Here is a 15,619-nt window from a genome sequence, read left to right on the forward strand (position 1 = left end):
CTCTTCCGCCCTCTTCCTCCTCCTAACAATGAAAAAAGACAAATTTGCTTCTCTGCTCCTCCCACTTCTACTCTCCTATACGGAGAGATTAATTCTGCAAGCAGTGGATGCAGCTTTGCAATGCAACCAGTCATGCAAACAGATGTGCCATCTTCCCCAGGGTGCCACGAGCATAAGCTCCAAGCGGGGCAGTGCCACTTACAGAGAAGCCTTCTGCTTTTCCCTCCTTCCCAGCCTTCCCCACACTCATGCATCTCCCCATCAGATGTCACACAAGCCCAGCAAAGCAAGCCTTCTCGCAGCAGGGTTTGGTAATCCCACCTGTCCAGAGCCACTTGGTGGCACTCAGAACAACACACCCTGCTCCCCCACTGGTGGCCCCTGGACGATTCCCTCTAGCGTAACCTCCTGCATTCAGTACATTGTGCTGCTGGCCAGAAAGCCATCTGCTCTTCGCAGCTGCATCCAGAGATCCGAGCCACGGCTTTAGCACTCTGTAGTGCACTGATTTCTTGCCACTCACCCAGGGCTGCCATCATCCCCTGCCCACTCCGGTTGGTCTTAACTAAGTACAACATTACAGCCTAACGAAAAAACAAATACGTACTATAGAACATATGGCTTCATAACCACAGAATACAATAAATACATCATGGTAGCAAGACTCTGTGTTTAGGACGTCCTTTACCCAAAGGTGCATTGCAAACACATGAAAAAAGCTGTATGCCTTTCTCAGAATGAGATCAATATCATTAAACCTGATACAAGGCAGAGACACGGGGGTAAGCCTGCAGGAAAGGCTTAGAGAGAAATTCAGGTCCACTCAAGCAGCAAAAGGCTTCTTGCATGAGCAGAGCCACATCAGCAAAGATCTGCTTTGTAGCAGCAGAGCACTAATATTCTCTGCAGGATAAATGAGCTTTGATGAGGAAAAAGCAGCTCTCTGCTACAATCCTTTTATGTGTGCCCCAGGGATCCTCTTGGTCAGCGTGGTCAGTTCAGGTCTCCCTCACTTTGTTTAGGATTTGACAAATAATAACTGTGCCAGCAGAAGCGCACAGAGCCGACTACATCACTTGCCCTCCAAAGCCAGACAGAGCCCACATCCAGCCCACAGTGCCTGACCCCCAGCCTCTCTGTTAGCCATGGTAATTGCTCAGGGCATCACAAACATTGCCAAGGAGACCACAGCATCTCTAGGAGATGAATGTGCACAGCTCTGCTCTATCCCTGCTAGAAATCTGCTTCTTCTTGGCAAGGCTCTCTGGGCTCAGCTGGGTAGCAGCTAATAGTCATGCTGGAATTCATGTCAATTGATTTTCCAGTTAACTTGACTTAACATGACTGGAGGCATTACAGCAGATAGGATATATCCGTTGTCCCAGTTTTAGTCCCATAGACCTCAATATTCCATTCCAAGGTAGCAGTGATTCTAGTTCCAATTAGAACAAACAGTTCCTTAAAATACAGATTTCAAATAAAGATTCATCTAGGGCTCGATCCAGCACCCTTTGTGTCTGGAAACCATCCTCCTGCTGCAGTCAATGGGCTTTGGAGCAGCGCCTGCAGGCAGCTCATGATGGAGGGGCAATTTAATAAGGAGGGATGACTCACTATCAACCGCTGTCTGCTCTACAAAGGAGTCTCAGAAATGGAGTATCTGTGTGACAGAAATAAACCCCCATTCATAGAGAGAGAGCATGTAAAACTACATGATCGGTTCACTTGGAGACTTCAGCCTGATGAATGCTTACTCATGTAAGTAACTTTACTAACATGAGTAGTTCATTAAAACCCAGCCTGGAAAATGGCCCTCTCCAATTCAAGATTCCCAGAAGCTACAAACAACAGCCAGGGACTTCCATGAGGGAAGCTAGTACTTGAAAAGGATGTCTAGGGGCCATAAATCCTCCTTAATGACTAGAGGAATCTATAAGAATTGCGGGGCATCTCAGCTGTAGCCACAGCAGCCATTTCTCTTGGTAACCTTTACATTCTCTGCAGGCATTCAGGGGCGGGTGAAACACCACTGCCAGCAGAAAGACAGACCCATTTGGTAAGTAAGGCTGACAGTCACGAAGATGGCAGAGTGCTTTGAATTTCTGAAGCTGAAGTAAACAGATTGAAATGACTCCAATGATTATAATGCAAACTGTAGAACACGGTAGGACTTTACAACCGAGGCCCCAGTGTCAAAGCTTCGTTTGATTTTCTCTGATGACTCAACCTATTTCACAAGCTATTTTCATATTCCTTATTTAGAGAACTTACTCATGTCTCGATAAAAGCCTACGGTGTGATAAAGCCAAGGAACCGTAATGTGTGGTGCTGGTAACACCTCCCACGCCAAAAAAAATCCTACTTCCATATTTATGTGGCTCTTCAAATTGGTTCCTGCCGCTTTCTTCCCAGAGAGTGAGCTGGCACCGCATCTCCTCTGCAATTAGCACAGAGCTGTGAAAAGTGGAGACGAAGGGTCAGATCCACCCTGCCTGCAGCTTCCCCTAATTCGGCCCTGTTAAGGGGCACATTTGGTCCTCTGACTTTCCTGCAAGGCAAGTGTTATTTTTAACACGTAAACACCAACGCCTGTGGAATGCCCTGTCCGTTCAGGCTTTGTCTCCTGAAAAAGCATCTCACCACCAGGAAGGTGGAAGTTAAGAAGCAGTGCTGACCTGGTGGTGCTCAAGGACTGAGCATGGGCACACCAACTGAGAGATTTTTACTCAAGCATAATGGGTCAGAATTAATTCCATGCCCCCGGTATGTGTGGCCAGGAGTTCAGGAGAGCTACATACAACGTATCTGGGTACCTGCAAAACACAGATTCTGCTACAAGATAAATTCTGCTGTTTGGAGAAGCCTTCATAAACAGCACAGGCTGCAAATCCCACCAGCAAACACGTGGACTAAAGGCAGAGACGGGGACACTTGAGGACAACACCCACCCATCCGCCCCCACCCCAGATCTTTTCACAGTCTGATTTGCCACCACATAAAGATATTTTTTCTTTGTGGCAGGTTTTTGAGAGGTTTGTTTGTCTCAGAGGCAGAGAGGAAAGGCAGCAAAGCAGGGATGAGCTGAGCAACAGGACTGCTCTTTGCAAGGTAGAAAGCTCTGGACTAAAGCTACATAGCACGGGCATTGTACAGTGCGTGCCCACAACAGGCAAGTGGAGACATACTCAGGACATTAGGAAGCACCATCAGGGGTGTCAATGGGGTGAGATGAGTGATGTTCGCAGCTCAGCACAGCCCTGACCCAGCAGTTCCATTGGCAGCCGTACCAAAAAAATCCCCTTTACTGTGCTATTTCCTCTTATCTTTTTTGGATTCAGGTATCGTAAGGGAAGAGCTCTAATCAAAGCTTCACCTGAGGGTACAGCATCTTTCCTTCACTTGTGTTTTCTGTCATCTAAAATCACACTGCTTTGGCATCCCCCTTGCTGTTAGGGCTATTTAGGTCCCTATTTTCTACCAAAACCACCAGCAGCTCATTCCTGAGATCGCTCTTTCTCCTCCAGGCTCAGCTGGCAGAGAAGCACAGCCAGCCTGTCCTTCAGCTCTAGCACTCCTCACACATCTGGTGTTGTGTCCATCTGTCTGATCTGAACTCTCACCCCTAGGAGCCAGCTGCCCAAAACATAAGCCCACCTGGGCTGCAATAGCCCCCTGCTCAGCATGGTGAATTTGCCCAGCATACAACCCACAAAGTACTCTCAGGGGTGCTCTTCTCCCGAGGCCCTGTGGTAGGATAGCTGCAAAGTATCCTCAGAGAGGGGACATCCACTGATCTGGGCATGAAGTCCCACCCTAGCACTGACACAGCAAAGGAAACACCAGCAGGAGCACAGGAGGGAGCACTTACATGGATACAGGTCCTTCAGCCTGCAGGGAGGAGATGCAGGTCAGGGCCAAGCAGAGGGGAACCACACCCATGCAGGAGCGCAGGCCTCGGGCCCCTGTGCCAGGCACAACACCTCTGCTTCAGGTTCCCTTCTCCATCCCTACAGAGCCCCAGCCAAGCACCTCCCTCTGCTGACAACATTCACTAACACACTGCTACAGCTCAACACCAGAGCTTCTCTCCAAACCCAGCAGCTGCCTTTCCTCTCTGCTAAATACCTTCCTGCTCCACCTGGCCTCTGAGCTCCTCTAGCTGCTGCACTCAGCTCTGCCAGCAGTACCTCATTAACCCCTGCCTGTGCTTGGAACACCACGAGTTTCAGCCTTTAGAAAAAAACTGGTCCCACTGCAGCCCCTCCAAAGGTGTGTCACAATGCTTTAGTGAGAGCAGCTGGTTGCTTTATTTTCATCAAGGTTGCTCAGGACATGACCCTCTCATGTAGCCTTGCACCTGCCTGCTCTGGAGCCTTCACGCTGCAACTGGCTCTGGGGGTTCTCAAGAGCAGTTTCCAGAGCTCCTCATGAGGGGCAATCAAATCTTCTAGAAAATGAATCGATCTGTTCCATTACAGAATCTACTCCATTACATCAGCCACCTCACCTCTCCACATGCAGGTTCCTGTGCTCAAGTTTCCTGAGGACAAGCAAAGGAAAGCCAAGGCTCTGGTGACAGCTCCTCACCTGCAAGATTTGCTGCCAGAGGAGGATGTCACAAGGCGATTAACCCCACAGGGCAGAGATGCCCCTCAGTTTACACAAAGATCCAGCATTCTTGACCCAAAAGCTTGGAAATGCGGGTCAGAAATGTGCTGCAGTGATGAGCCAGAGAGAGGTGAAGAGCTTCCAGCTGAGATGAGGTGTGAAATGGCTCAGATGCTGGCATTCAAGTGCATTTTTTTAATTAATAAAAAATAAAGAACCAGAACATCTCTGACAGCAGGTGAGCCCTGCAGGCTGGCTGCCTGCCCTGCCCATGGCGTGACAGCAGCAGGTGACTGGTGGCATTTGCACAGCCTTGTCACCCAGCCTGGGGCACATTGTACCCACCGCCTGTGCTGGGGCAGGAAGCGGGGGCCGGGCTGACTGCAGGCATTCGTCTTCAGCGAGATGGCAAATCTTATATAAAAGATGCATGAATCAAAAGAGAAGCGTCTGCCCAGCCGCTGGGAAGTGACGCCGCTGTGACTCATGTCATTCTGTTCAAAAAATCCTCCCCCTCACCTTCTCCCCCCCATAGACTTGCACCTTTGGGGCCCTTTCCAGCAGTGCTGCCCTCCTTCTCCCACCCCACGTTGCCTCTGTGGGGGTGCTACAATGGCCTCCCTCAGCACCAGCACTCCTGCAGCTCCGGCTCACTCAAGGATGACAAACAGCTTGCTTTTCCTCACAGGGTTTTTTTATTATTTTTTACACTCCATAAAAACTGTTGCAGACTTTCTTTCACATTCACGAGATCTTCTGGAAATTATTGCCGTTTCCCATACGTATTACGTATATAAAAAAAAAGTCAACAGACAAAGAGAGCATCTTGTTCTGAGCTCCCTGCAGACACAAACTCAATGCAATGAAACCAGATTTCACAGAGGAAGGCTGGCTGGAGGTGACCACGCACTAAGCAAGCCACATAACACTGGACAAGACCACTTTACCACACATAACACATGTCAGAAATGCTTGGGAAGAGACCAGAAAGCCAAGCTCATCTTATTTTTTGGTGTAAAATCCAGCAGTAACAGTGTCATCTGATGGGAAGTAACTTGATGGAGGGTTGTGGAGACATTCAAGTATCCTAGGGCTGTTCTTAAACAACAGATGGGAATATAATAGCTTAGCAGGGTAGCCTGACAGTTTAAGTCCCTCTGCTTCAGTTAAAAGCATGCCTAGTACAAAGGCAAGTGCAGGAGTACAGGAAATGCCACACCTGAAGGGATCCACCGTCCCTTTGGTCTCCAGTTACACTGAGGTCAGTACCTGACACTGCAGAGCCCAGAACAGGCCAGAGGATTTTCACCTGGGTGTGCAACAGCAGTCAGGTAGGGAGCCCTGCTGTCCCGGCACTCTGCTCCCTGAAACAGGGCACGAGGCGGGACGAAAGCTGGGGAAACACATCTCTTCAGGTGCAAGAGGGGCTCTCTTTTATTTTTCCCCCACTGCTGCTGTTTATTGCTTGAAACTTTAAATAAGGTTCTTCTCAAAAATAAAAAGGGAAGAAGGTGGGAACTGAGAACGCACAAAATGGATTTCTCATTGCTCCCCAAGAATCTGGAAATACAGTAGTGGCTGCACACTCTGGATAAAAACCTAGAAAAGTACTTCTAAAAAAATAAAATAAAAACAAAAGAACTTCACAAAACAACATTAAAGTTCAGAAAACCTGCCACACGTAGAGCACTTGTGCCTCACAGTCAGTGTATGGGAAGTATCACCCACAAGGACCACCTCAGACTAAGTCAGTGAGGTTTCTCTATTGCACGTTCATGAAATATTCTCATTAGGGTCACAGTTGGGCTCTGAGGGCTCCGGGGTGTTCAGCAGGATGAAGAAGCCGTCATTGGGCTGAGCTTCAGTGGGTGGACAGGGGAGTGGATGGGCACAGAACTCAGCACTGAGGTAGGGAAGGCGAAACACGAGCCTTCAAAATTTTTGCCTAATGTCAGTTCTTCTGCAAAGAAAGAGGCGGCTTCTGTTTTGCATGAGGCAACGGGAGGGCTGGGGGTGGAAGACAGGATCTCTGACTCATATTGTAGCAACTGTCCCATGAAACCAAAGTTTGGTGAGATCAGGCTCCGGCGCTGCTTGATGTAGTCAAAGGCCTCCTCCAGGCGCAGCTTCTTTGTCTTCATGAGGTATGCCATGCAGATGGTGGGAGAGCGTGAAATCCCTGCTTCGCAGTGCACCAGGATCTTGCCCCCTGCTCGTCTGACATAATCTAAGGAACAGAAAGTCATGCAGACGTCAGCTGCCTTCGAGGCTGGAGAAGACTCTGGAATACGCACCCAGCAGCATGGACCCTCTGCTGCTGGGTGCCAGGACGGGCACAAAGACAAACAGAGGAGGGACAAAACCCAGCCCAAGATGAAGCTCAGCTCCAGCTGACATTGTTTTGGGATCCGTGGACCCCAATTTGGTCCCACCTCCAGTTTTAGGAAAGGGTTTCCCAGGTGCCTGTTTCTCCTGTGCTACAATTTGCTTTTTAGAGAGTTGTGTCATGGATCAGACATCTGGGCAGTGCTTGTGTTTGCCGTTCCTGCATTTCCACTACCTGTGGTTCAAAGCATCAGCCCTTCCCCTGCTGGGTATTTCAAAGGCAAGAACTGCAGAGAACTTCCTCTCATCAGTTTTGCTAGAAAAACAGGGTTTCCTCTTTAAAATCCAAACCTGTCCTGCTGTTTGGTGGATTGGCAGCAAGCAGCCATACCAGGAGGGACCCTTGGTGGCACCCTTGGGCAGAGTCCCTGGGGCCGTACTACAAAGCACATGAGGACTGCGGGGCAGCTGCTAATTACAGCCTGGCCAAGGGATGCTTGGACTTAAGTCAGGATATAAAAGGCTTATGCAAAGCACCCATTTTACACAACAGGGAGCCTCTGTGGTTACTCACACAACACAACGATTGTTACTAGATTACAGAGAATGTGCTTAAAATAAGCCCTTTCCACACTAAAATGCAGTTCAAAAATAGATGTCCTCTGGTCTCTTGCCTCGGGCAATATGTTCAAGCTCCAATTTATGGAGAAATGCATTGAGTGTGGTGCTCGCTGCATGGCACTGGAACAGCATAGAGCTGAACAAGTTATCATTTGCCTGTCTTTGTCGGCTGGGGGACCGGTGCCACCAGGACCAGTTATATTTAACTGCTGTACATAATAAAGAAGACCTGGATTTGAGTCATCTCCAGCATCTACACCACACAGTTTTTAAAGAAAGTGAAAATTGAAATCATCCTCAAAATTTTGGGGAAATTTTCAAGTGACTCAACAACTATCAGAAGGGGCTAGGAATGTGACAAAAGTGAATTATCATTTCCCTGAAAATTGTGAGCAGTCCTTTACCAGGAAGAAAAAGGTCTTAGAGGGCACTCTTACATTGGATTTGCTTTGTTTTCCTGTCTGCAGTGTCAAAGAACACAAATTCGGAACTTGCTTTGGAAAGAAAACAAAGCTGAGTAGCCCACTCGCCTTGTTGGCTTGGTGGCAACTGGGAGGAGGTACTTCCTTCCTCATCCTCCTGAACACCTTGTGAGTGCCCCTTCCTTGCTGAAAACCCCTAGCTGGGGCAGATGCTAATGGATATGTTTGAACTTTTACAGTAACATCTTGGAACATACAAAAAATGCAGCAACATAAGTCTGTTCTCTCAGTTACCCATTACTTCCAGCAGCCCTGTTGGAACTAGCTGGATGAGAGCACACCACCAGCACCCCCTGTGTTTTTGTGATTTTCCTCCCCTCTCCCCCCCATGCCTCTGACTCATGGCTCTATTGCAAGGGCTTGGACACTACTGGGGGTACGCAGTACTCTTTGAGAAGCCCCGGCTTCCTTTTGGGAAGCTGGGGAGCCAGGAAGCTGGGGACCCTGGACACCTACCGATGAAGTCGATGGCTTCCTGGAAGTGTGAGCTGATGTCTGCCGTGTGGCTGTCCTCCACAGGGATCCACTTGTAGCAGTATTGGTCTTGGAAGGACTCGGAGCTCTTCCTTGAGACATTGAGCAGGGCCGTGATGTGCAGGTTGGCGAGGAACTCACACTTGGAAGCGTGATAGGCACTACCAAGGTAGAGAAAAGGCAAGATTTCCACCGGACCACCCTGGAAGAGAAGGAGCAAAAACATACAACTCTGACACTGCCTTTGCAATGGAGCTTTGAGTCCTGATATTGCAGGGAAAAAGGCAAGGGAACATGTGTGGGAGCCTGCTCCCCACTCCCAGCCTCTCCCCATGATGGCTTTAGACCCCAGTGCTGCTGCCCAGTGAATCACTGCTCTGGCACAGCCCACGCAGGAAGCAGCTTTTCATTTTCTTGTCCACATCTGCAAGGTATGAAGCTGGAACCATCCCACTCGTGTGCAGGATGTTTCCTGCCCCTCAGGAGGGCCTGAAGTGCTTTCACTGGGAGACCCAGAGCAGGAGGGGGGCCTAACGTGGGGCTCAGTCCCGTGACAGAGTAAAACCCCTGTGCCTGCAGTACTACGAGATTGGAGCAGAGGACACCTCCTCCCCTGCGTCACCACACAGACTCCCACCCTGCAAGATGTAATCTCAGTTCCTCCTTCCCCGGAAGGTGAAAAAGCCGGGTGACGACACCGCGAAGAAAAGCCACCGCCTGACAGATGCGGGTGGCAGGTAACTTTCCATGATGCACAGTGCTGCTGCCAGCCCTCAGGGGTGAGAAATCATCATTTGAGCTACCCACGCTGTCCAACGCAACTCACCAGGGACAGCCATGAGCCACCTGCAGCACGGGGCCCACCCTGGGGACCCCCGGAAGCAGCCCGACCACAGGGTGACATCTGGGGGCACACGTCTTCCCCAGCCCCGGGGGCGGGCGTGGGAGCGTGGTGACTTCCGACGGAAACCCCACAGGGCCTCCCAGGGCCACGTCTGCCGGAAAGCAGCAGCCCCACACCTCTCCCTGCCCCTTTGGTGTCCCGTGGGAGGGGGCCGCTGCTCACAGCCGGCACTGGGGCTGTCTGGCTGTATGGTGAATGCACCCTCAGTGCAGTCTGGGGGCTAAACAGGGTTTATACCTCCTACTGCTGCCTCATTTTGAAGCCAGCTGGAGGTGATGCTGACCAGTGGCACGCACGAGGAGCCTTAGTGACACGAGACAGGGACTGTGACCACCTGCTGACAGTCTGTGCCAGCACAAGGGCCACCATCACCGTTCCCTCTGCCACCGTTGGTGAGGCACATGGGATGTCAGCTTGAGTTCCGGAGCTGCCACCTCCTTTGCCAGCCTCTCTAGAGCCATTTTAGACTGGATACAAGGAAAAAGATTTTTACAGTACGTGTAGCAAAGCACTGGCACAGGCTGCCCTGAGATGTGGTGGTGCCCCATCCCTGGAGACACCCCAGGTCAATCTGGATGGGGCACTGAGCACCTGATGGAGCTGTAGGTGTCCCTGTTCAGTGCAAGGGAGTTGGACCAGAAGGCCTTTAATGGTCCTTTCAAACAACTCTATGATTCCATGATTGCAGTAGGCTCTCTGATCAAAACACACCTATTTCTTGCTGCAGGAACACAGATAACTCTAACCTCATGCACCACAGACTCTTACATGCTCCTGCCTTTGGAGCATATAAGACATGAAGCTGGGACAGAAGGACCCGGTGGCACAAGGAGAAGACCGAGGGGGAGGTGGCCCTGGTGACACACACCTGGTCGTAGGCAGGCTTGTGGTTGGCACTCTGCTTCTCACAGTGGCTGGTGAGGTTCCTCTCCACGTCGCTCCTCTCCGGGGAAATGAGCTTCCCATCCACACAGCACTCAGGATATTGCGAATTGAAGGTTTCATAGCCCCCTGGGGAAGGAGGAAAAAAGTGAAACACCGATGTTAGCGCTTCTGAAAAGTGGTTTAATTAAAGTGAGGGAGAAATGAGGCTCGGTGCTGGTAATGAAGCGGGACAGTGCGCAGTGCTGTTGCTGGGGTTGGTTAGAAAGCTGTCCCCAGTGATGAAGTGGGGCTGTTTGAGAGGCTTTGGGCACCCAAGGAAAACCTCCAATACCGCTGACAATTATTAACTTGCTAAAAACCGGTGGATAGAGATTAAAACCATTAGTGCACGTAGATCTGTTGAGTCCAACAAACATTAACCTCGCTACAGCAGGGACTGAGCTCCCTCCTTCAGTCACACACACACTGCTGCCAGCGCTGGAGGGAGAGCTCTGCAGAATTCATCCCGAACCTGCTCTTACTGCAAGCGCTGGGACAGCCCAAGAAATATTGTATTTGCATTTTTGAATGGACACAAAGCACAAGAGGAGAACACTTGCAATCGCATCATTAATCACCACACCGCATGAGACAGCAAGTTAATGAAGACAGTCCCACTGAAACCAATCTGTCAAATAACCACTATAAAACCTAATGAAATCCTGTGACAGCGCTTGACAACTGAATGGCCCCACATGAGCGATTCTGCATAGTTAAGTACTGCCTTCCTTACATTCAGCACACCGCTAATGAAAAGGAATTAATCCTATTATTACACTGTTACTCAAAGTTTGTCCTCAGCTAAATGGCTGCCTATTTCCAGGCGAGGAATACGCTCTCCAAACTGAACGCGAATACATCAGGTAGCACAAACAGCCTGGAAATGTCAGCTGTGTGCCGTGCATCCGCCACCTGCGATTTTTCAGAGCGAAAATGAATTGTCAGAAAGCTCTTCTACAGGAAAATTCAATAATCCTTTGGAGCGTGTCCGCCAGGTAAACAGGGCTGTGCAAGCAAGCCCTCCGGTGTGATTCATTAATCCGCGACCGTTTCGCCCTGATAAGCGGTGCCAGCGCGCACCCCGATCAGGGCACGGTTTCGCAACAAAGGAAGCGCTGTGGCTCCGCGCACCCACAGCCCCGCTGCCTGGGCTGCCCACTGCGGCCACCTCTGACACTGGGGCCCCACACACCGGTGCCTCATCCGTGCGTAATGTTTGAGCAGATGTGTGCTGAAACCGATGACGTGCTGCTGTCGCCCACTCAGTCCCACTGTGGGGTCCTTGTGTTGCAGGAGCACAGCACGATTCGAAGCCCACTAGGTGTGATGATAAGCTGTTTTCTGTGCTGGGGGCACGAGGGCGGCTTTGCACGCAGCTGGCATTCACACCACCCATGCCTTTCCTCCCACGACCCCAGCCAAACTCAACCAGCGCGGGTCGAGCAGCAGTGTGACCACGGAGAACACGGAGGGGGCTGATGAAATGATAGCCCTCACGGTGGAAGAGCCAACAAACATGAGAAACTCTCCAGACTGCCTGATCCCAAACTGCCTTCCACAGGGTGGGCTTCTAAATCCTGATGTTTTGCATGGCTGACCTTATCTTCCCACTGTCCCCAGCCACTGCCTTCACACAGGAAAAATATGTTCAGTTCATGGGAGTAACCATTATCCCCGTTTACACTCTGTGCTGTTTCTGCTTTTGAATGAGCACAGAAATGTGCGCTAGCCAAGTCAGCATGTGTGCTCCCCGTGTCTCTGGGGCAGCAGTGCATGCGGCTGCTGAATGGTTAATTGCAAGCCTCGGGGATCAGGATATTTGCAGGCCGCTCTGACGGTGAGTCATCCTCTCATCCCCTCCTCCAGCAATCTCCTCTTCCCCCTCTCCTCTCAACCTAGCTTCCCTGAGGTCATCTCTGCAAATATTCCATTGCTCATCGCAGAGAGTGAGGCTGAGCTTTCATTTTTAATCAATAAGTAATAGAATCCCTGTCAGCATCAGGGGACCATACACTGTTTTATCTTTCTGTGAGCCCTTCTTCCCCCACCACATCATCCCTCACCTTGCAGGGGCTGAGCTCACCCATGGTGAGCACTCTATGCTGCAGAGGTCAAACGCACGCACCAGGCAGCACAACCACTGCTACAGGGCCCAGAGGTCCCTATTTTCTGCACAGCACCCAGTGCTGCAGGGTGACTTATGCCCCTGGTGTCACCTTATGTCCCTGCACCACCACAGCTTCCTGGGGGGGTCTGTGGCCCCAGTGAATCAGCGGCTCTGGCACTGAGTCACACTGAGACCCAGAGCACTTTGCAGCAAAGTGAGAGGGGAACCTATGCTCTGCTGAGGGGAAATCTTTTCAGTCTCATGTCAACAGGCTTTCAAGAAAGAGGCTTTGCAGTACACAGAAGATGCAAAGCAGAGCCTACATCAACACTCCACCCCGTATAAACTGCCCACAGCCACCACTTCAAAGTGGGGAGCTGGGACATAGCAGGGAAGGATGGTCCTGTGGCTCAGCCAACAGGCTGGGAGTCAGCAGAGCTTAATTCAGCTCCTGGATTGCCACACGCTTCCCAGGGTAACCCTGGAGATGTTTCCTCATCCCTATTTTAATGGGGGTCCCATAGGATTTGCCCAGCTCCACCCAGTATGAGCATCCCTGCCCTGAGACAGCACGACAGCAGAATTGGTGCTGTAGTGGTGCCCGCAGCATCTGGGGGTGACTGGGCAATGCCAGGGTGGTGGCAAACTGCCCTGCATCTCCCTCCTGCTTGGTACTGGACATCCCCATGTTGGAGGTACCTCTGCCCAGCGGTGAAGCCCTCTGAGCACTCTTTACTATAGGGGGCAAAACTGGGAGAAAAAAAAAAAAAGAAGAAAAATCCTACTTGTATAAAACGCTTCATAAAAGTCCACAAAAGAATTTAAGAACCGTCGCTGGATTTTCTCCTCCAGCCGTGACCTCCCACTGCCCCTGGGCTATTTGGGGACGCTTTGGCAAAACCTTCGGAGCTCCCCGGCCGGCACCGCGCTGCGAGGGGACAGGGGAGGGCCGGGAAACGGAGAGGGCAAAAGGACAAAGGCGCTGCCGGGCGAAACGGAGCGGGGGACGGGAGAAAGGGCAGGCTGCTGGTTTTATAGTTTTATTACCCCCGGGTTACACGGAAGGAAAACAAAAACCGCAATCCGAGGGCTATAACGCACGTGAGGAAGGCGGTGTTCACATGCCTCGATGAGCCCCGCAGTTGCGGCTCTGGCTTTCCTAGCCTGTCCCGATGGAGGCACAGCCCCAGTACCCCCGGAGCGGCCCCGGTACTGGGCTACGAGCGGCCGCCCCAACGCTGCTCTCCGTGCAGGGCGGCCGAGCGGCCCTTGGGACCGGGTTGGCTCCCCAGGCAGCCCCGTTCCCTCGATACCAACTTTTGTTCTTCCCTGACGCTCTTCGCTTTCCATCCTCCTCTTAAACGCGCGGCGGGGGTGAGCGGAAAGGCATTTGGGCTCAGCCTGCGGAGCCTATCCGGGATTTATCGCCAGTGGGTGGAAAAGAAATGAAATCCCGGCGTTACCTCCCTGCCCCGCACCTATAAGCAGTTTAACAGAGCGGGAGGGGACGGGGCCGCTGCCCGGAGGGCTCCTGGGGTCGATTCCCGAAATCTCCCGTCGCCCGATCCACGCCGCCGCCCGCCACCCCCTCACCTTTCAGGAAGCACACCCTGGCCCCGGCCTCGGGCAGGCTGGAGAGCAGCGCGTTGAGGACGATCTGCGCCGTGCTGTCCTTCTTCAGCTTCTGCCAGTGCCCCGTGCCCTGGTCCAGCACCACGACGGCCGCCAGGCGGGCCGTCCCCGCCGCCCCCTCGGAGCCCAGCAGCAGCCGGGAGCGGGCGGCCGCATCGGGGACCACGAAGTGGAGCGGCACCGCCCCGCCGCGGGCCCTCCGCATCACCACCGAGTTGAGGTTGACGTTGAGGGAGCCCCGGAGGCAGGAGGCCGAGTAGGACAGGTAGGGGCGGCAGTCCAGCACCAGGCAGCGGGAGGGCTCCTTCCGCAGGAGCTTCCGCAGCTGCCGGCAGTCGAGGGAGGTGACTTTCATAGCGGCTGAGGGGCTGCTCGGGGAGCGGGAGAGCGGCCGGAGGGTTGCCTGTGCTAGCGCGAGAGCCGCGGGCCCGTAGGGCCGCTCCGCATGGACGGGACGGGACGGGAGGGATAGAGGCACCGCACCGAGCCTGGGCAGGGAATCCCAGCCGCCGCCAGCGGGCATTTATATGAATGGGAGGCCGGGCTCTGACGACACTGCCCATATAAGGGGAGTGACGCGCCCGCCTTCCAAATATGGGCATCTCCCGCCCCGCGCACCGCCCCCCGGCGGGGTTCCCCTCCCCTGCTCTCCCCTCCCCGCAGCGGGCAGCGTTAGTCAGTTCGGGAGGCAGAGGAAGCTGAAAAACGCCGCAAAAATTCTCCAGTCATCGGCTTGAGCCTCACCCCGTCATCGGCATCATCGCCTCCCCCTCCCCAGCCGTGGTTGAGAGCCGGAGGGGGGTGAGGAGGAGGAGGAAGAGGAAGAGGAAGGCGGGGGGGGAAAGGGGGAAGAAGAAGGGCAGCGCTGGGGCAGCTTTCTCTCACCGGGCTGTAGCGCGTTTCGGTTCCCTTTATTCTCCCCCCTCCATGTATGTTCCCGCCAGCAAAGAGGGAGGCAGCTCCGGGCAAGGTGGGAAGTGCTGCTGTGCGGAATGAATGAATGAATGGCAAAAAGGGGATGAGCAGGAACAGGGTCAGGAAACGAGGTGGCTCTTTGGGGCTCTGATGTCCGCTTGCTTGTAGCAAAGGTGTAGGCTGCAGGACTGCGCCCAGGGGCCTGTGGAAGAGTAATGCAGCAGATCACAACGTGCTGCTGTGGCCTGAGGTCATCACACTGATACACGGAATTAGGAAATCCAGCACTTTCTCTTTCCTCATAGATGAGTTTTATGAAGTAATCAAAAAGAGAAGTGACAATCCCTGGAAGAAGTCGGGCAAAAGGCTGTGCTCCAGCCAAGCTCGCGGCAGCCAGGGAAGGTCACAGTGGAGCTGTCCAGGAGCAGCACTCTGTTATTATTCTGATGCTGTCCTGAAATATGCTCACCTCCACCGCGGGCAGGAAGTGCCACCCTGCCCCAAACTGCCTGCAGCAGGAACACAGATGTATGAAGGAGACTGCATGAGAAAAACACTCGAGCTGATCGGAAGCAAAGCCACGAGCAGTTCTGAAGCACCTCTACTTCTTCCTCTTTCAACACCCTG

General features: G+C 52.5%; 1 protein-coding gene across 1 annotated transcript; it reads right to left on the bottom strand.

The window, feature by feature from the left end:
• Window positions 5,285-14,590, bottom strand: DUSP5 (dual specificity phosphatase 5). Its single transcript, XM_021398821.1, has 4 exons — window positions 14,039-14,590; window positions 10,283-10,425; window positions 8,493-8,712; window positions 5,285-6,835 (listed from the first exon to the last, which is right to left on the bottom strand). The coding sequence occupies exons 1-4, from the start codon at window positions 14,430-14,432 to the stop codon at window positions 6,435-6,437; spliced, it is 1,158 nt and encodes a 385-aa protein (XP_021254496.1). The 5' UTR covers window positions 14,433-14,590; the 3' UTR covers window positions 5,285-6,434.

The sequence above is a fragment of the Numida meleagris genome, chromosome 5 (genome assembly GCF_002078875.1).
Source record: "Numida meleagris isolate 19003 breed g44 Domestic line chromosome 5, NumMel1.0, whole genome shotgun sequence".
Classification (NCBI taxonomy): Eukaryota; Metazoa; Chordata; class Aves; order Galliformes; family Numididae; genus Numida; species Numida meleagris.